Genomic DNA, 19,687 nt, shown 5'->3' on the forward strand with positions numbered 1-19,687 from the left:
TAATAGAAGTAATATAAGACAGTATACTCAAGTCGTCAGTGTGCTAACCATTGATTATTCTGATTTTGTGTAGGGACAGCAGTCAGACCTATTGCTTTGAGAGCTGTGACCTCCATTGCTCGTGCTCTGCCTGGATTTCCCATTTTGGCTACTGGTGGAATTGACTCTGCTGAAAGTGGTCTTCAGTTTCTCCATAGTGGTGCTTCGGTCCTCCAGGTAGTCATTGTGTTTGTCTGTCCCTTTTAAAAATCTCCATCTCACAAATGCAATGTAAGTTATGTGACAAAAAAAAAAATAGATTCGTTTTTGGGCCTCTTGAAAAGGAGGCCATTTGGGATCAAAATGGCAGCATGTATTAAGTTCCTCTGACAAGTTATGAAGAGACCTGAGGTTTATTTACTGTCCTGTTGAGGGCTTACGAACCCACTGTCTTTTCTTAATACATTTATTCACCCATGTGATCCTGAAATAAATTAGATCAGGTACCAAAATGAGTACTGTCCTCCTGGAAAAACAATACATGAGGAAATCTGAGTAAAAGTAAAATCTCAATTGAAAAACAAAATGAAATCAAGGGTATGAAAATCTATGTCATTACCAGATTTGATCCTGAGATTCCTGGCAGCCAAAGAAATAAATTATTGGCTTTATAACTTTTAAAATATTAAAATAAATTGATTGTTCAGCTTCTTGTGGTACAAAGCTGAGGGAACTTCTTCCTTCCCTTGTCCTCTTAAAGGGATGCTGTGAGATGTAGTGAATTGTACTCTTAATAATACCCCTAAAATAATAAAAATTAGGACATTAAAAAGTATTCATATACTTTTTAAAAATAATGTTGCTCAACATGGGCTTAGTACTGTCAGCACATTTTAGCATAAGAATTTCTCATTCAGGTTTTGTAGTCTGAATTGACCTAGCGACCAAGCTTTTTATGTGACTAGACTGTGAACTGTGAACTCTCTGGTAATACTCCATTAATAATGACTTCTCACTACTTAGCATTGATGGTAATTGGAAAGCAGAAAGTTTGGCATCACATATTCTCTGTCAAAAGGGTAGAGTGTAAATAGTTCATGTTGCTAACTTGACAATCAGAATTAACATTGTTCTATGAAATACCTACAATCTATGGTGGAAATAATATGTATTAGAAAGCTAATGGAGGCAGACTTCTGCTTCCAAGAAGATGGAATAGATTTACTTTTCTCTATGCCTCCCACTGTATACAACTAAAAACCCTTATGTATAAAACTGATGATATAAGAAGACTGAAAGGTGAAGAGAAGGCAGATTGGCTAGGGATCTCAAGACCCAAGAAACAACACAGTGGTGAGTTTCCTGGGATTTTTTTCCTCACATATCTCATCTCACACTTGGAGCCAAAGAAGCTCAACAACCCAGAAACAACAATAGGCACAGATGAAAAGCCTGCTGTCTCTAGCCAAAGAACCAGGAAAGGGGCAGCCTAGCAAGAGAGAGAACTTTTGGGCATAACTTCCCTGCTCCACCCAACACCACAGATAAATATTCCATCCCTACACCCATCCATGCAAGCAAAGGACAAGTAGGGATCTTAGACGTCCACCCTCACCAAGCAATCTCACATCCCCACTGGGCAAAAATGAGCCCTCACCCCCATCCCATATCAGAAGCCTGGACTTCTACCCTCACCTGAGAGTAATGAGGTGTCCATCCTCCTCCCTTCTGCAGTAGTAGTAGAGGAGGTCTAGTGCAGAGTCAGGACCTTCATCATCACCGTGTGGTAATAAGGCCACTCTCCTTTCCTCCTTCTTATGGTGTCAGTGAAGGCCAAGTAGGGAGCAGCAACAAGGCGTGCCTGCATCTCTTAGCCAGGGATGTGTCAGTGCAGGCTTACTGGAGAGCCAGAATTCTCACCTCCTCCCAGCAGTAACCAGGAGCCATGCCCCTCGGGTGTCCAAGAAAGCCAAGTAAGATACCTGGGCTTCTATCTGGCATTAAGGAGGTGGCATTCTCCACTTCCCCTGCCAGACTGACACCAAGGAAAGCTAGCAGAAACAAAGTTTAAATAAAATCAAGAGTCTCTTAATAGTATACCAAAATTGTCAAGATTTCAATTAAAAATTACTCATGATACCAAGACCCAGGAAAACCTCAGGCTGGATCATAAAAAAGAATTGATAGATGCCCACATTAACATGACAGAGATACTATAATTATCTGGCAGATATTTTAAGCCTCCATTATAAAATTGCATTAACAAGCAACTACAAGCATGATTGAAACAAATGAAACAACAGAAAGTCTCATCAAAGAAATAGAAGATATAAAGATGAAAATTTTGGACTTAAAAATGCAATCACTTAAATATAAAACTCAACTGATGTGCTCAATAGTAAAATAAGAGAACAGAAGAAAGAATCAGTGAACTAGAAGATAGAGCAATAGAAATTGGCCAATATGAAAAACAGAGGGAAAAAAAAGACTGAAGAAAAGAATGAAAACAGCCCTCAGGGAACTGTGGGACTATAACAAAAGATGTAACACTAATGTCCTCAGAGTCCCAGAGGAGAGGTGAAAAAGGCAGGAATGGAAAAAAAATAATGGCTGAAAATATTCCAATTTTTGCAAAAGACATAAACCTGTAGATTCAAGAGGTCAAGGTAAACTTCCAAAGAGGGCAGCTTCAAAGAAATCCATACCAAAATCCATCATATTCAAATTTCTGAAAACTGAAGAAAAAGATAAAACCTCGATAACAGCAAGAAGAAGATGACGCCTTACTTATTGGGGACAAACAATTCTAATAATGGTGGATTTCTCATCACAAGCCATGGAGTCTGGAAGGAAGTGGGACATTTTTCAAATGCTAAAACGAGAACTGTCAGCTCAAAATCCTGTATCCTTCAGAAATGAGCCAGAAATCAAGACATTCTTGGCTGAAGAAAAACTAAGAGAATGTATTGCCAGGAATCCTTAACCAAAAGAATGGCTAAAGGAAGCTTTTTCAGAAGAAAGAAAATGATAAAAGAAGGCACCTTAGGATATCAAGAAGAAAGGGAGAATATGGAGCAGTGTCTTCAAAAAGAATCTGGAAGATAACGGTATCCAGGCTTGAGTATCACCTGAATTTATTTTCATCCACATGTAGAAATACCTGGGCTGAAGGATACAATGGAGTTATGAGTGGGTTTCAGAAGAGACTCTTGCTCATTGTCAGATGTGACCATGGGCAAGTCACACATGGAAGTAAAGATTATTGACTGTCTACAATGTGCTGGTAGTAATTGCTGCTACATATAGTATTTCCACAACCTACTTGAGAGTGAAATTTTTAAATATTTTTTTTATTGACATCAACTAAGGCTTGGAGGATAAAAGTGGTTGATATGGCTTGGCTCTGTGTGAGATTACAATTCAAATCTCACCTTGAGTTGTAATAATCCCCATATGTTGTGGGAGGGGCCTGATGGGAGGCAGTTGAATCATGGGGGCAGGTCTTTCCTGTGCTTTCCTGACAGTGAATAAGCCTCACAAGATCTGGTGGTTTTATAAAGGGGAGTTCCCCTGCACATGCTCTCTTGCCTGCCGCCATGTAAGACGAGACTTTGCTCACCATTTGCCTTACACATGATTGTGAGGCTTCCCCAGCCATGTGGAACTGTGAGTCAATTAGACCTCTTTCCTTTATAAATTACCCAGTCTTAGGTGTGTCTTTAATAGCAGTCACATGACTAGCAATGGAGCCAGAATTCCCATCTAGAGTTTCACAGCCACAAAGCAAATACTCTTCCAACTGGGCATATTGCCTGTCTTCCATCACAGGACCTGTAAGATGGGAATATTAGTAATACACAAGTCTTCCATGCCCACTCAAAGCTTACATGTTCAGGCTATAGCTTACCTCTTAGAGTCAAGATTCTATGAAGAGAAGAAAAGTGAAATCATAGAAAACTAAACGTGAGTTATGTGTCCTGTGTGTAGATGTGTGCTCAGGGTGCAGATCCTAGTATGTAAATATACATAGAGTACTATGTGTCCTCAAAGAAATGAATGGTGAAATAATTATTCAAATGTCAGTTTCTACTTAGGCTCCTCTTAGATGGAAAATCAGAAACTCACTGACTATGCACATGAAGCCTATTGTATTCTGGACATGAAAGGACCGTGGAACTGGAACTGCAAGAACCAGTGGGACAGTCCTGGGGCAAGACCTTTGCCATCTCTCTTTTGTGAGCCATGTGATTTCTTCTTCAGAAGAAACTAAATTTCTGTCCACTCTTGTTCTCTCCATGGCTTACTCTTGCCTCCTCTGAACTTCTATCACATGGCTGTCATGACCCTTAGACCCACGCCACATTGCAGCCTTTTAGCTCTCATTTCTCCATGAAATGTCCCACTAGCTCACTGTCTATTGGCTTGGATTTCTTTTTTTAAACTTTTATTTTAAGTTCAGGGTACGTGTGCAGGTTTGCTACATAGGCAAACTTGTTTCATGTGGTTTGTTATAGAGATTATTTTATCACCCAAGTATTAAGCCTAGTACTCATTATTTTTCTTGATCCTCTCCCTCCTCCCATCCTTCACCCTCTCATAGGCCCGAGTGTGTGTCATTCCCCTCTGTGTGTTCATGTGTTCTCATAATTTAGCTTCCACTTCTAAGTGAGAACATGCAGTATTTGGTTGTCCGTTCCTGTATTACCTTGCTAAGGATAATGGCCTCCAGCTCCCTCCAGGTCCCTGCAAATGACAGGATCTCATTCCTTTTTATGGCTGAATAGTATTCCATGGTGTACATGTACCACATTTTCTTTATCCAGTCTATCGTTGATGGGCATTTAGGTTGATTCCATGTCTTTGCCATTGTGAATAGTGCTGCAATGAACATACATATGCATGTGTCTTTATAATGGGATGATTTGATTCCTTTGTGTACAGCTCAGACTGCTAAGAGAGGAAATCTGTTTGCCTAAATTTATCTTTTTATGCCAGGCCCCATCATAAGCCATTGGTTACCCCATGTATTGACTGCTTGGTGTGTAACAGAAACGTGGTAAATTTTGGTTGAATGAGTTTGTTAAATGAATGTGCTTGGTTATGGGTTTTTTGTTTTGTTTTGTTTTTACCAGAATTGTGAAGAGGGGATACAAGGATTCACATGGTATAAAAAAAAAATCATTACCTCTTTAGCTCTAGCTGGGAATAGCCCAGAGACTTTCCAGCTATTAAAATATTGGTTCCCAAATGATTTTGTTAAAAATGTAAAGTTTCACACATAGGTTTTTACTTCGGAAATGAAGAGGAAATCAAGACAATTTCAGCTAAAAAATACCTAAGAGAATTTATTGCCCAGAGAACTGGCAATCTAATCTGTAGAAATTTAAAGATTATTTATGAGCTCTGCCATTAGCTTGAGTCAGATTTTTAACTCAGCCAGAACATGTTTTTTAACCAATATTAGCTAAAGTATGAATTAAAATCAGTATTAAGATATATATATATATATACTTAGGATGGTCATAAGGTGGGAAATATTTGAATTTATAATTTTAGTTTGGTAGTTCAGTGGAGGGTGGAGAATATATATTTCCATCTTTCTTCCATTCTAACTGAATTTCACTTCATTCCACTCCCTAATCTTGGGTTAACCTAACCTTTCATTCAGTATACTTTTAAGCTGTTGAATATTATTAGAGAAATTAATGTAACTCTGCAATTGGACTTACTCCAAATACATAGTGTTTAATGTCTGCTGGGGCTTCGGTACTAGTCAGTATTTCTTTTTATTCGTCTTTTTTTTTTTTTTTTTTTACTTCCCATCAAATTCTTTTTTTTTTTCTTTGTTTTTTTTTTTTTTTTTTTTTTTTTGAGAAGGAGTCTCGCACTGTTGCGCAGGCTGGAGTGCAGTGACGCAATCTCCACAGCAGGCACAGCAAGCTCCGCCTCCCGGGTTCACACCATTCTCCTGCCTCAGCCTCCCAAGTAGCTGGGACCACAGGTGCCCGCCACCATGCCCGGCTAATTCTTTTGTGTGTGTATTTTTAGTAGAGACAGGGTTTCACTATGTTAGCCAGGATGGTCTCGATCTCCTGACCTCGTGATCCGCCCACCTCGGCCTCCCAAAGTGCTGGGATTACAGGCATGAGCCACCGCGCCCAGCCTCAAATTCTTTCTTGCAGTTAGTTCGAATCTTTTTCATTACAGCTCAAAGCCCTTAGCCTCTCGATCATCATCCTCCCATTTCTCTCATATCATCCTTTCATTGCCTCTCATTGCCCAACCGAATTCTGTTCTCTGGTTTTACAATATTTATTAAATCCACCTTTCTAATGATTTCTATTCACAAGTGAAATGTGTACCAACAAAATGAATTCTTTATAGCAGGTATGACCAGACAAATGAAATTGATTTAAATATCTAGGTTATGGTGCTGATACACTAGAGTATAGAAATAGAAGTCCTGTAATGGGTGTAGAAATAGTAATATAAATAAATATTTTGATTCTGATTTTTCTCATACACTATTCATCATGTGTATAGACTATGTAGATAAGTGAGTGCCCTACTAAAATTAAGATTTACACTCAAATTAGTAATTTCAAAATCTTATGTAATTAAGTGAGTTCACTGCTAAAATAAAGATTTACACTCAAATTAGTAATTTCAAAATCTGTTCCAAATGAATCTGTGTTTGTAAATTAAGCCACATGACTGACATTAAGAAGAGTAATGACATTTCAAGAATGGTAAGCTAATTTTTTTCATAAGTTGTATAAGTGTGATAGCACATACCTTCTTTATTGCTTTATATGCATCACAGAGAATAATTCATTCATTCATTTTTTAATAAATATGTATTGAGACCCTACTATATATTCTTAGCATTGTTGTAGAAATTTGGAGTATTTCTGTGAATTAAAAAAAAAAAACAGCTAAAGTCTGTTACCTTATTGGGCTTACATTCTTGTGAGCGGAGACAGAAAAATATACAATAAATGTTAAATGTAAGTGTATTATATTTAACATAAGATAAGTGCTGTGGGAAAAAAACAGACTTCATTGTAAAGATAATATTTTTATTAAAAAATGATGGTTGTAAATCCTAGAAAATTTTTATTGAAGAAAAAACCTAGGTTACAGCATCATTTGCTTAAATTTTTGCTAATTGAGGAATTAAATGTAAGTTCACAAAATATTGTATATAACCTCACAGTTTATTTTTATTTATTTATTTTCGTATGTGTAATCAAACTGAACCTTATTATCACTTGATATACCGAAATACATTTTGCATCTCAACATACTTCAGTATACAGTGCTACCTTCAGTGGTCACATATTATCCCATATTATAAATGCACTGAAATTTATTTATAAAATCCATTATATGAGTTCTTCTTCACTGCTAGTTTAAGCAGTGCTGAGAAAACCAAATTGCATTTATCTCTAATTATTTTATAATATATTTTAGTATAATGTAATTGATCAGTAAAGGGCATATACTTTTTTTAAACTTCTTAAAATTTTTGTGGGTACATAGTAGGTGTACATATTTATAGGTTACGTGAGATATTTTAATATAAGCATGCAATGCATAGTAATCACATCAGCTAAATAGGGTCCACCTCACAGTTGATAAACTGAAATGTCTCTTAGGGTTTCAGATTACATTTTATTGGGCAATTATTGCTTTTCTTTCTTTCTTTCTTTCTTTCTTTTTTTTTTTTTTTTTTTGAGATAGAGTCTCACTCTGTTGCCAGGCTGGAGTGCAGTGGCAGTGGCACGATCTCGGCTCACTGCAATCTCCACCTCCCAGATTCAAGCCATTTTCCTGCCTCAGCCTCCCGAGTAGAGCTGGGATTACAAGTGCGTGCCACCACACCCAGCTAATTTTTGTATTTTTTGTAGAGACGGGGTTTCAACTTGTTGGCCAGGATGGTCTCGATCTTCTGACCTTGTGATCCACCCACTCAGCCTCCCAAAAGGCTGGGATTAAAGGAGTGAGCCACCATGCCCAGCCCAATTATTGCTTTTCATAGCAAAATTTGCTTCAAAATTTTTGAGCGAATTTTCTTGGAATGTATCATTTCTCCGTGGCACTGTTTATTTCTATGATCTTATTCTGTAACATGCTTTGACAAGATGTCAACATTTCAATGGTAAATCATCCAATCATCTTACCTTAAAAAATGCTTCAGTGATTTTTTTTATGAAAAATGCCAGTGGAATGTTTGTAGGGATTCTATTGAATATTTAGATTGCTTTGGATAGTATGGATATTTTAACACTATTGATTCTTCCAGTCATTGAACATAGGGTATCTTATCACTTACTTGTGCTTTCTTCAATTTCTTTAATTCATGTTTTATAATTTTCAGTATACAGGTCTTTCACCTCCTTGGTTAAATTTATTGCTAAGGGTTTATTTTTATGCTACTGTAAGTAAGATTAATTCTTTGATTTCTTTTTTGGATAATTTTTTGTTAATTTATAGAAACATCACTAATTTTTGCATGTGAAGTTTGTATCCTGCAGCTTTATTGAATACATTTATTCTAACTGTTCTGTTTTTTGGTGGAGGCTTTAGAGTTTCCTACATATAATATGGTATCTACAGAGTCTATTTAACTTTTTCTTTCTTATTTGGGTGCTTTTATTTCTTTTTCTTCCTAATTAATCTGGCTAGGACTTCCAGTACTATGTGGAGTAAAAATGAGGAGAGTGGGCATCCTCGTCTTGTTCTTAATATTAGAAGAAAAGCTTTCAACTTTTCACTATTGACTGTGATGTTAGCTGCATGCTTGTGATATATGGCCTTTACTGTACTGAAGTACATTCCCTGTATATCTAATTTTTGAGAGTTTTTATTAAGAAAGATGTTCAATTTTGTCAGATACTTTTTCTGCATCTATTAAGATTATCGTATGGTTTTTGTGATTCATTCTGTTAATGTGTTGTTATATTTGTTGGTTTGCATAGGTTTAATCATTCTCACATCTCTAAGATGACTGCTGTTTGATCATGGTGAATGATTCTTTTAATGTGCTGTTGAATTCAGTTTGTTATTACTTTGGTGAAGATTTTTGCACCCATGTTTATCAGAGATACGGCCTATACTTTTTTTCCTATAGTACCCTTTTCTGGGTTTGGCTTCAGCGTAATACTGGGCTCAGCTGAAACTCAAACTCAAAATGAATTAAAGACTTAAACATAAGACCTGAAATCATAAAACTCCTGGAAGAAAATACAGGGGAAAAGCTCCTAGACATTGGCCTTGGCTATGATTGTTTGAATAGGACATCAAAGGACATGCAACAAAAGAAAAATAAACAAGTAGGACTACATCAAACTGAAAACTTCTATACAAAAAAGGAAGCAATCAACAAGATGAAAAGACTTCCTATGGATTTGGAAAAATATTTTCAAACCATATGTCTTTTAAGGGGTTAATATTTAAAATATATAAGGAGCTCTCACAATTCAAAAGCAAAAAAAAAAAACAACCTGATTTCAAAATTTTTTACTCAGGATCTTTGAAGAAAAATATGTGAAATCATAGAAAAATGAATGAGAGTTATGTGTCCTGAGTGTAGACGTTAATATTCTTTGAGTAAAGAACCTGAGTAAATATCTTTGAATAAAGAATCTGAGTAAATAATGGACCAAAGGAGACATAAATGGCACAGATATTTGAATAGATGCTTAACATCACTGATCTTCAGGAAAATGTAAATCAAAACTACAATGAGATATTATCTTACACCTGTTAGAATAACTATTATCAAACAAGATAAAAATAGCAAGTGTTGATGAGGGTGTAAAGAAAGGGCAACTTTTGTTCATTGTTGGGGAAAATGTAAATTGGTGCAGCCATTATGGAAAACAATATAGAGGTTCCTCAAAAAATTAAAAACAGAACTATGATGTGACCTAGCGATCCTTCTCCTGGGTAAATCCCCAAAGGAAATGAAATCAGCACTACATATAGATAGATAGATAGATAGATAGATAGATAGATAGATAGATAGATAGATAGATGATAGATAGATAGATAGATAGATAGATAGATAGATAGATAGATAGATAGACAGATAGATCTCTACTCCCATATTCTGTGCAGTATTATTCACAATAGCCAAGATATGGAAGCAACCTTAAGTGTCTATCAATAGATGAATGGATAAAGAAATTGCAGCATATATACACAATGGAGTTTTGTTCAGCTGTAAAAAAGATCCTGCCATTTGTGTCAAAATAAATGAACCTAGAGAATACTATGCCAAATGAAATAAGCCAAACACAGAAAGGAAAATGTTGTATGATCTCTCTTATATGTGGAATCTAAAAAAAAAAAAAAAGTTGACTACTTAGAGAGTAGAACTGTAGTTATCATATGTGGGTGCATGAAGTAGGAAGGTTACAAAGAGATGCAGTTCAAGGATACAAAATTGCAGTCATGTCAGATGAGTAAGTCTGGAGATCTAAAGCACAGCACGAGTAATCTAGTTAATAATATTGTATGTTATACTAGATATTTGCTAAAAGAGTAGATTTTAGACACTCTTACCACCAGAAAAAAATGTTACTGTGTAAAATGAGAGATGTGTTAATTGGCTTGACTGTAGTGATCATTTGAGTGTGTATATGTATAACAAAACATCAAGCAGTACACTTAAATCTGTATAATTTTAAAATGGATAAAATGCTTCAATGAATCCTGAATATAAAAACTAAGGAATTAGCTAGAGAGTAATCTGGGCACTCCAGATCATTTTCCTAGTACAACTTTGGAGTGAAAATGACTATTACAAGAGAACCAGATGTAACACCGTGGCCTAGAAATGAGATTCAAAACCGATTACAGGCTTGCCTTCCTGGGTAAATGCTCTTATAAGTTCTTCAGTCAACCCAACTGACTTCTAATTTATTTAAGTGAACTTCAGTGTCTTTGAAATCCCTGATTTTTTAATCTTATTTGACAGGATTTCATTAGTTAGAATATGCAAATTAGAAATATGAAAAGGACAGATGAAAATTATCAGTAAATTTCAGGTACTGATATTTATAAAAACCTTCCTGTTAAATTATATTCTCAAACTATTCATAAACTCTTGAGGTCTTGAAATCTTTTTGAGGGCTACTCTGAAAAAAAGAAGTTTGCTTCTGTCAATTATTTCTTCATGAAGAGAAAAATAAATAAATAACTAGTAATTCACCTTCAAAACAGTTTGAAGGGAGAACTTTAATAAATTAACATTGGCTTTTTTAAGTTTTGATTTCATTGTTAGTCCCAGATCTTATCTTCCCAATGAGTCCTGTATCTTCTTTCTAGTATTCAAGTACTAGACTATAATTTCTGTTGAAAAACTATTTAGGGATTTGTATTACAACCAAAGCTCAGACTGAGTCAGTTGCTTTCAGTGATAGGTTTCATTATAAAATGTTCACCTTCCTCTATAGATAAAAAATATACATACTATATGACTTTTTTTCACTGAATGACTGTAGGTTTCTATAATTTAATTTAATTTAATTTAATGATATTGCCATTACAATTCATTACCTTAAGGACTTTGATTCAGAAAGTCAAAAATTATCAGTTAAATCACAAACAATTATGACCTGTGCCTTCATTGAGATTGTATGGATGTGTGTGTGTGTGTGTGTGTGTGTGTGTGTGTGTGTGTGTTTAATTCTATCTTTTCTGTGTGGGTTTGTCACTAAAGTTAATAGAAAATCCTGAAATATAACGGAAAGATGAAGCATAGTGGGCATTTGCTGTGGAAAGTCATGGTCACATGACGGCCACTCGCTGAACTCAGATAACCAAATCAATTTTTAACAATAATCAAAGCTGCTCTGATGGAGCTAGTTGAAGCTAAATGGAATTTTTTAATGTGATCAGGAAATGTATTATTTTATTAAAATTAGAGAAAAAGAAGTAATTGAAGCAGCACGATGACACTGTTTCCACTTGAGTGCAGATGGATGCATTACCCATATTATCTCTTGGTCATAATATACACAGAGAGTTCACTGCTTCAACTTTACTGACGGGTGTCTTTAGGTGATAAAAATTTTGCATCCTATATTACAGATTTTCATTGGGTAGGTGGAAAATATTTATTCAATAACTTCTAATTTTTTATTTCATCATCATTCAATTTCAGGCCAGAGGGTAACAAATGTAGTAAAAATACTCGACAGCATTCAAAATTATTTTAAATGGAATCAGAACTATTTCACATAACTGGTTAAAAGAGAAATATTTTTTCTTTCCATTATGCAATTTCTTGTGTCCTGGCTTTAATGAATGTTTCACTTACAACTTTAAGAATAATATGTAGGTAGATATTTTTAAAAATGGAAACTCAATATTCTCACAATAATATATAAGAAAAAAATGCTTTTAGTTTATCCATTCAATGATGTTCTAATTGCTGTGTCAATTATCACATTATTTTAAATTACTTTAATGGAAGGTTATTTTCGAGAGGTTTTCATATTTAAAAAGCATCTTGATTCTAGTGCAACAAATGTTGTTTATAAGCAAAGAGAATAAATTAAATGGAAACTTATTACGTCTTTGAGCACTTGATAGAAAGATTAACATCTAGATTCAAGAGAAATTAATTGAAACTCAAGCTAATATTTTTGAAAGACAGTTTTACTATAGAAAAAAATAATAGCATTGCACAATGACTATTTCAAGTTAGAGAATAATCATGAGTTAGCTAAGATGTTTGCAGGCATATAGCTACAGAAAATTCCTCACCTTATATAAATGTCCTTGCCTAAATTTTTTCTTGTCCCTGACAAATCCTTTATACTGTCTGTTCCAATTTGAATTGTATGCAGAGATGTGACTAATTAACGGTCTGACTTCTTTTTCAAAGAGTCTTCATATGCTTGACCAAAGTCTTAAACTACTATTTTTATTCTTCATTTTGAAAGAAAATCTCAGTTGTTTAGATATTCTTATTTCACATATTATTTTCTAAACATTGTATATCTTTGTTCCTTTCCTCTATTTCTGGTTTATCAGTGTCACTTGAAATGAGTTGTGATTGGATGGGTAACTGATTTTTTAATAACTGTGTCTTGTTCATCCAAATGACTATTAGAAATAGTTATTTGGGGAGGTAATGTAGTAACTACTCTTTATATATTGGGAATGGATTTCATTCCCATTTTAAAAAGCTAAAGAGAGCCAAGATGAATGACCAAAGTTGGTTGTTGAGTGAATTAGGTATCCAAAGTCATGAGTCTTTTTTCTGTTAGTTCATAAATTGATTTTAATTACCAGTTTACAGAGAAATGTTCCAAAATTGCTCTGAGCAGTGCGAACATCTTCCCAGGTGATTATTTTGAAAAGACCACTTCATTTTGATGTATACACTTTGATATTTGTTTTAAAATTTTTTCCATGTTTTATAGACTCTGGTACTAAGTTAGAGATCTAGAAAACCTGGACTGTACAGGGAATTTAGAGAGCTCTTAGACCATAGCAAAATATATTATAAAGAGTATTAATGATCTATTGAATATTACCTTGTATTTTTTCAAAAAGCCTTTTCCATATGTTAATTTATATGATTCTTATAAAGCTGTGGGTATATCAATAAGCATTTTTAACCCCATTTATAGATTTGCATATTCACAGTTTGTAATTTCCTTGGGTTCATTTTATCAGTTGACTTTCCAGTAGGACTAGGAACCATGTTACCTGATTTCTATTCTATAATTTGTCTCTGCATCCCCCACCCTCCCTGTTACTGTACTCAATAAATGTACTAGCAAGATGAAAGAGGAATTCAAAATAATAAACGTGTGAAAGCTTGCTCTTTCACTTATTAATTGCTGATTCTTCTCAGTTCTTCAGCTCTATCTGCGAGTAGTTTGTTTATACCCAATCATATAATTTTATAAGTGAGATATTTGTTTTTGTCTTTATTAAGTAATTTATCCCTGACTTCTTCAGTTTCCAAAATTATTTTGAATTCTGGACACTCTTTCCATGTGCTGAGTAAAGAAAACTTTGAGATTTCTAGAAGACTGGCTACTCTGGGGCTCCTGGGCTCTACTTGGGGGAAGCACAGAAATCCATTTGATCACATTTTTGGATAACATGAAACTTGGAGTAAACTTGGGGTAAAGAGTAAATCACAAAGTAGACTCAGAAAAATCAGAAGATGCATGTGTGATTGATCTAATATGAGAAGATACAGTTAATTAGTGACAAAAGTAAGGTCCTATTCTTGGGTACAAAAACTTAACTATACATCTGAAGTGGAGACAACCATGGCAAAGAGAAGATTTTGTGGAAAAACCATAGAGGGATATAATTGACAGTAAGATAAACAGTATAGCTTCTTTTAAAAAGTTGATCTTAGTTAAATTTGAAATGTGGTATCTAGGAAAATGTAAATAATGTCCTCAATGAACTATCATAAAATGGCATCTTTATCACTTAATGAACCCCACTATATCCCAGGCAGAGCTCAAGCATCAAGGATACGAGGATATTCTCAGACACCTGAGACCTGCCCTCAGAAAGCTTGCATGCTAGAAGCTCCCTCATAGGAGTGATGTCTTAGTCCATTTTCTGTTACTTAGAATACTCAAAGCTGGGCAATTTTTAAAGAAAGGGAATGTATTTCTTACAGTTACGGATGCTGAGAGGTCCAAGGTTGAGGGGCTGCATCTGGTGTGAGTTTTCTTGCTGGCGGAGACTCTCTGGAGAGTCCTGAGGTGGGGCAGGACATCACATGATGAGGGGCCTGTGCTTGCTAATGCGCTAGTTCAGGTCTTTCTTTCTCTTCGTATAAAGCCATGAATCCCACTCCCATGATAGTGCATTAATCTGTGAATGAAATAATCCATTCATGAGGGCAGAGCTGTCATGATCCAATCACCTCTTAAAGACCCCACCTCTCAATACTGCCACATTGGAGATTGAGTTTCAACATGAGTTTTGGAGGGGACATTCAAACCATAGCAATGATAAAATAATTGAGCCATTCAGAGACCCTGAGAGAAGAGTATCCTCCCGGCCAGAGAAAGAGCAGCAGCATAAATATCAAGGCGTAGTTATACAAGTGAGCAAATATGGCCTATTTCAGGCATGGCAAGGCATACTGAACAGAGGTGAGAATGATAGGAAATGAAGTGAAAGACATAGGCAGAGATGAATCTTGTGGAGTACTTCAGGTCATGATAACGATTTTAGATGTTATTCTGCACTTGAGGAGTGAAGTGTCTCCAAAGAGTGGCAAGGTCTTTACATTTTCACAGGCCAACACCACACCGGCTGTCACTTTCCTCAGATCCTGGAGTGAATGCTCAGTAGGCCTTTTCTACTTTGTACTTCCATGGCATCTTGTTCATTTTTAAATAATGGTTTTTATCCTTCATAATTTTAATTCTCCTCTCCTCTAGGGCTACTCATCGCCTCCTTCACCCTTGGTTAGCTGCTTATAAATAATTTTTACTACTCTCAAGGGTGACAGGCCCCAAAAATGTGCCTTTATCAACTCAAATTCATCACTTCTAGAGGAAACGTGTCTCCAAAGCACATGTTCTGTTAATGGTAGGACATCATCATTAACTTTCTATACAAGGGAAAACATTATTAAATATTAATCCAAAAATCAGACTAACACACATCTCTTTCCAGAATCATTCAGTTCTATCATGTGCTTAATATATTTAAAAATTTTCCCAAGGGTTCAGATGAGAATAGATTTTGCCACTCTATTTCTCTTGCAACAAAAAATGAAAATACAGACCACAAAAATATATTTCACAGTTGGTCCCTCAAAAGCATCTACCTCTCTAAGAGTTTCCAATCATGACATTCAGTTTTGTACCCCACTGTTTTGCTTTGTGTGTACTGTCTCAATTCTTTATAAATTTTCTTCATTACATTTTCTAAATAACACTGAATTATAAGCTTATTATAAAATGAAGCTCATGGGTTATGGCCACTCTCCTTTTTAAAGGACTTCTCTCTCTACCTGATGATTACTCTCTTTCTTCTAAAGGGTTCAAAACAAATTTAGATTTTTCTGGGCTATTTTCAGACTGGTACCTTTAATTTTTTATGCACCTTTGCCTTTTCAAAAGGCAAGTTCTCTTTGCAGTACTAGCAAACCAAACTTTAAAATCTCTTATCCTCCTAACACCTACACTCATGTTTATATAGGCCTATTTACAATTAGTCTCATGTTTGGTCACCATATTTTCAATGTGTTCACAACAAACTAGACCCTCTGATGTTATCTTCTTCTCAGAAAGTCCACTCATCACTTTTGATTTGGCATATCATTATTTTATTCTTGTTTTCCTTTTTTCCTTGTATTGATGTACTTCTGATTTCTTCTGAGTTTATTGCTTATGGAGTAGATTTGAAAAGGTCCCATTCCTAACCATCGTCCAAGATTAGAAAATTTGAGGATTTATTTATTGACTTTTTGGGTTTGATCTAGGATGTCTAAAGGCTGAGGCAGAACAGAAAAGAGGAAAAGGGAGGAACACAATGTTAGACAGTAGCTAGACGGGAATGACTCCAGCTCTAGACCAAAAATATAACAAGCTCTGAGAACCTCTGTATAAAGGCGGGTGGGTAGCTCTTATTAGTGAGATAAAATGAAAGCTGAATTGTTCTACCTTATACCTCTATATACCTAATACCAAGTATGTTTTTGGTCATTTTTTGTTTTTTCTTCATAAATCAGTACATTCAGTTTCCTCATTCTTAATGCATTCATTTTTTTCTTTGTGTAAATTTAAGGATTACAAGTGCAGTTTTGTTACATGGATTCATAGTGAAGTCTGGACTTTTAATGTATATTGTAATGTAACCCTGTTGTTAGTTTTAACATTTTTCAAAAATCTCAGTTCATCCTAAGCTTGAAGATTCTTTACAGTATTTGTGTGCTATCATTATGTATATGGATGTGGTTCTATTGTCATGTATACTATGGTAGTTAAGAGAACGAGCTTTGAAGTTTTATAATACTTTGCTCACCATTTACTAGCTGGATAAATTTGGGCTAATTATTTAACCTCTATAAACCTTGGTTTATTTATCTATAAAATGGAAGTTATAGTACCTATCTCATTGGATTGTAATAAGACAGAAATGATATTTAATATGATAAAGCGAGTATCACAATTCAGAGTCTCAGTCCTCCGAGTATCTCCCTCCTGCTCCAGCCACGCTGGTGTTGCCCTGCTTTTCATTATCTAACAATGATTGCCACATCAGGGAGCCATCAGCACTCTGGTCCAGCCCTAAGACTGCTTGTAAAATGAATATCAACTGTAATTGTATCTGTCTCTAGTTATAAACTGATAAAAGAAAGAGTACCAGACTTATATAATTCTAGCCATGCAGTTGACATTTATTACTTTTTTTTTTTTTGGTACAGATAATCATGACTTAGGAATAAAAAATAAGCAAACAATTTGGGCACACATTTATTTTGATGGTATTTAATTGTGACTAGCTGCAAATAATGATTGTAAAAGAAATTACAGTAAAATATCAAAGTTCTTACAGGCCTGAAAACATTAGAAATCACAACTATGTCTCTTATTTAGAAATACAGAAAATCAGTGATAAGCTTAAAGTTTACGAATAGTAGTGAAGGAAATTACTGTCAGACTCTCTCTCCATTTCAGGTGATTTCTAGACCACAGTTCAGAAACCAGATTTAGGATGAATGACCTCTGTCTAAACAGGGAGCGTGATCAAGTACAACACTGAAATACAAATGTGTGTTAATTTCCACCAGATAGAATAATTATTATCTATTAACGTGTTTTTTGTTTTTGTTTGTTTGTTTTTTGAGACAGAGTCTTGCTCTGTCGCCCAGGCTGGAGTGCAGTGGCGTGATCTCGGCTCACTGCAAGCTCCGCCTCCCGGGTTCAAGCGATTCTCCTGCCTCAGCCTCCCAAGTACTTGGGATTACAGGCACCCACCACCATGTCCAGCTAATTTTTGTGTTTTTAGTAGAGACGGAGTTTCACCATCTTGGTCAGGCTGGTGTCGAACTCCTGACCTCAGGTGATCCACTCACCTCGGCCTCCCAAAGTGCTGGGATTACAGGCGTGAGCCACGGCGCCAGGTCCTCATTTAAGGTTTTGACACAAACATGAGAAAATTTAACATTGTCAAAAGTATGCTATGAAGATGTGTATAAATATTTACTCAATTGGAAATCTGCATCCTCTTCTCAAACACTTTTTTGTTGTTGTTGTTTGAGACGAGTGTCGCTCTGTCACCCAGGCTGGAGTGCAGTGGCGTGATCTCAAGTCACTGCAACCTCTGCCTCCCAGGTTCAAACAATTCTTCTGCCTCAGTCTCCCGAGTAGGTGGGACTACAGGTGCCCGCCACCACATCTGGCTATAATTTTTGTATTTTTAGTAGATACGGGTTTCACCATGTTGGCCAGGCTGGTCTCGAACTCCTGACCTCAAGTGATTTGCCTGCCTCGGCCTCCCAAAGTACTGGGATTACAGGTGTGAGCCACTGTGCCCCGCTTCTCTCACACACTTAAAAATAAAAATTATCTTGGAATAAACTGTTTACTCATATTTTAAAAGTTTGCTCTTGGAAAGAAAAACACATCATCAATGTTCTCCAAGTAAAATGCTTTTAGGGGAAACTTTTGAATGTTTTACTGCAGACTACTCAACAAATTGCTATTTTGGATAGAGGACCAAATGGATTTCTGTTTTATCTGAGTATTAATAAAAAAAAATCATTCGAAAGCTTGACTCTCTCAAACTATGTATCTGTGCATCATATATGTGGTTTATGGCATCAAAGTTACAGTTCAGTAGATTTCTAAAAGGCTTTTGAGACAGACATGAATTTTTACAGATTCTAATTACAAGTTAGAAGTCATCTCACTGTGGGAAATTAAAAATGGAGACAATTAGAGAAAATTCCAGTTGAAAGAAAAATGCATTATGGAAAAAGCAATAAAAGCACACACAAAAAAGCAGGAAAGTAAAAATCACTTATCAGTAGCCTCTATTATTCAATTGTAGATCAATAATGTGTAGTTGGTGCATTACCAGGAGAACATTAATTTGCAATTACCGCAGGTGATCTGATCCTCTCTTCTGTCCATTGACACAAATGACCTTTTGTTGAAAGAGAGTCTGTAGTCATTATTTTAAATAGAGCAACAGAAAGGCAAAAAGAATGCTTAGGTCACTTTCAGTCACAAGTATCTTATACCACACAAAATGGGAACGTTTGTATTTTAGCGCCAGTCACGTGATGGAGTGTCATGGGCCTAAGCATGGGCGTGCCTGTTTGTGCGCAGGAGGAATGTGGTATGCACTATGTGATGGTGGGTAAAAATGATTCAAGGATGAAACTACAAGTGCCCTCAATTAAATATAAAATAATATAGACCTTTCATAAACCTCTACTACAAGGAAAGGTATGAGAGATTTTAGTTCAACTAAGTGTGTGTTTTTCATTGCCTCCTTTTGAACATACAATCTGAATAGCCTGGGAGGTAGAGAATCAGATGCCTCAACAACCATACAGTCTTGAAAGAAAGTGGACTTCAGCTCTCTAGAGACCCTATTGTAATCATAAATAATATGGCAAGGACTCAGATGACCTTTTCCAGAAGCTACTGGACAAGTAGTGATATCAGTCTCAGAATCACCAAATAAGAAC

At 35.7% G+C, this 19,687-nt stretch overlaps 1 protein-coding gene and 1 long non-coding RNA gene across 3 annotated transcripts in view; one reads left to right on the forward strand and one right to left on the reverse strand.

Moving 5' to 3' along the window:
• Window positions 1-19,687, forward strand: part of DPYD (dihydropyrimidine dehydrogenase) — an 841,965-nt gene that overhangs the window by 684,909 nt on the left and 137,369 nt on the right. For both annotated transcript variants that reach the window (XM_031002041.3, XM_055373871.2), the window contains one exon: window positions 74-216. In XM_031002041.3, the coding sequence (XP_030857901.3) occupies window positions 74-216 (143 nt within the window). The remainder of the gene's footprint in view (window positions 1-73; window positions 217-19,687) is intronic.
• Window positions 1-19,687, reverse strand: part of LOC115930640 (uncharacterized) — a 222,593-nt gene that overhangs the window by 83,740 nt on the left and 119,166 nt on the right. The window lies entirely within an intron of this gene.

This window comes from Gorilla gorilla, chromosome 1 (genome assembly GCF_029281585.2).
Source record: "Gorilla gorilla gorilla isolate KB3781 chromosome 1, NHGRI_mGorGor1-v2.1_pri, whole genome shotgun sequence".
Classification (NCBI taxonomy): Eukaryota; Metazoa; Chordata; class Mammalia; order Primates; family Hominidae; genus Gorilla; species Gorilla gorilla.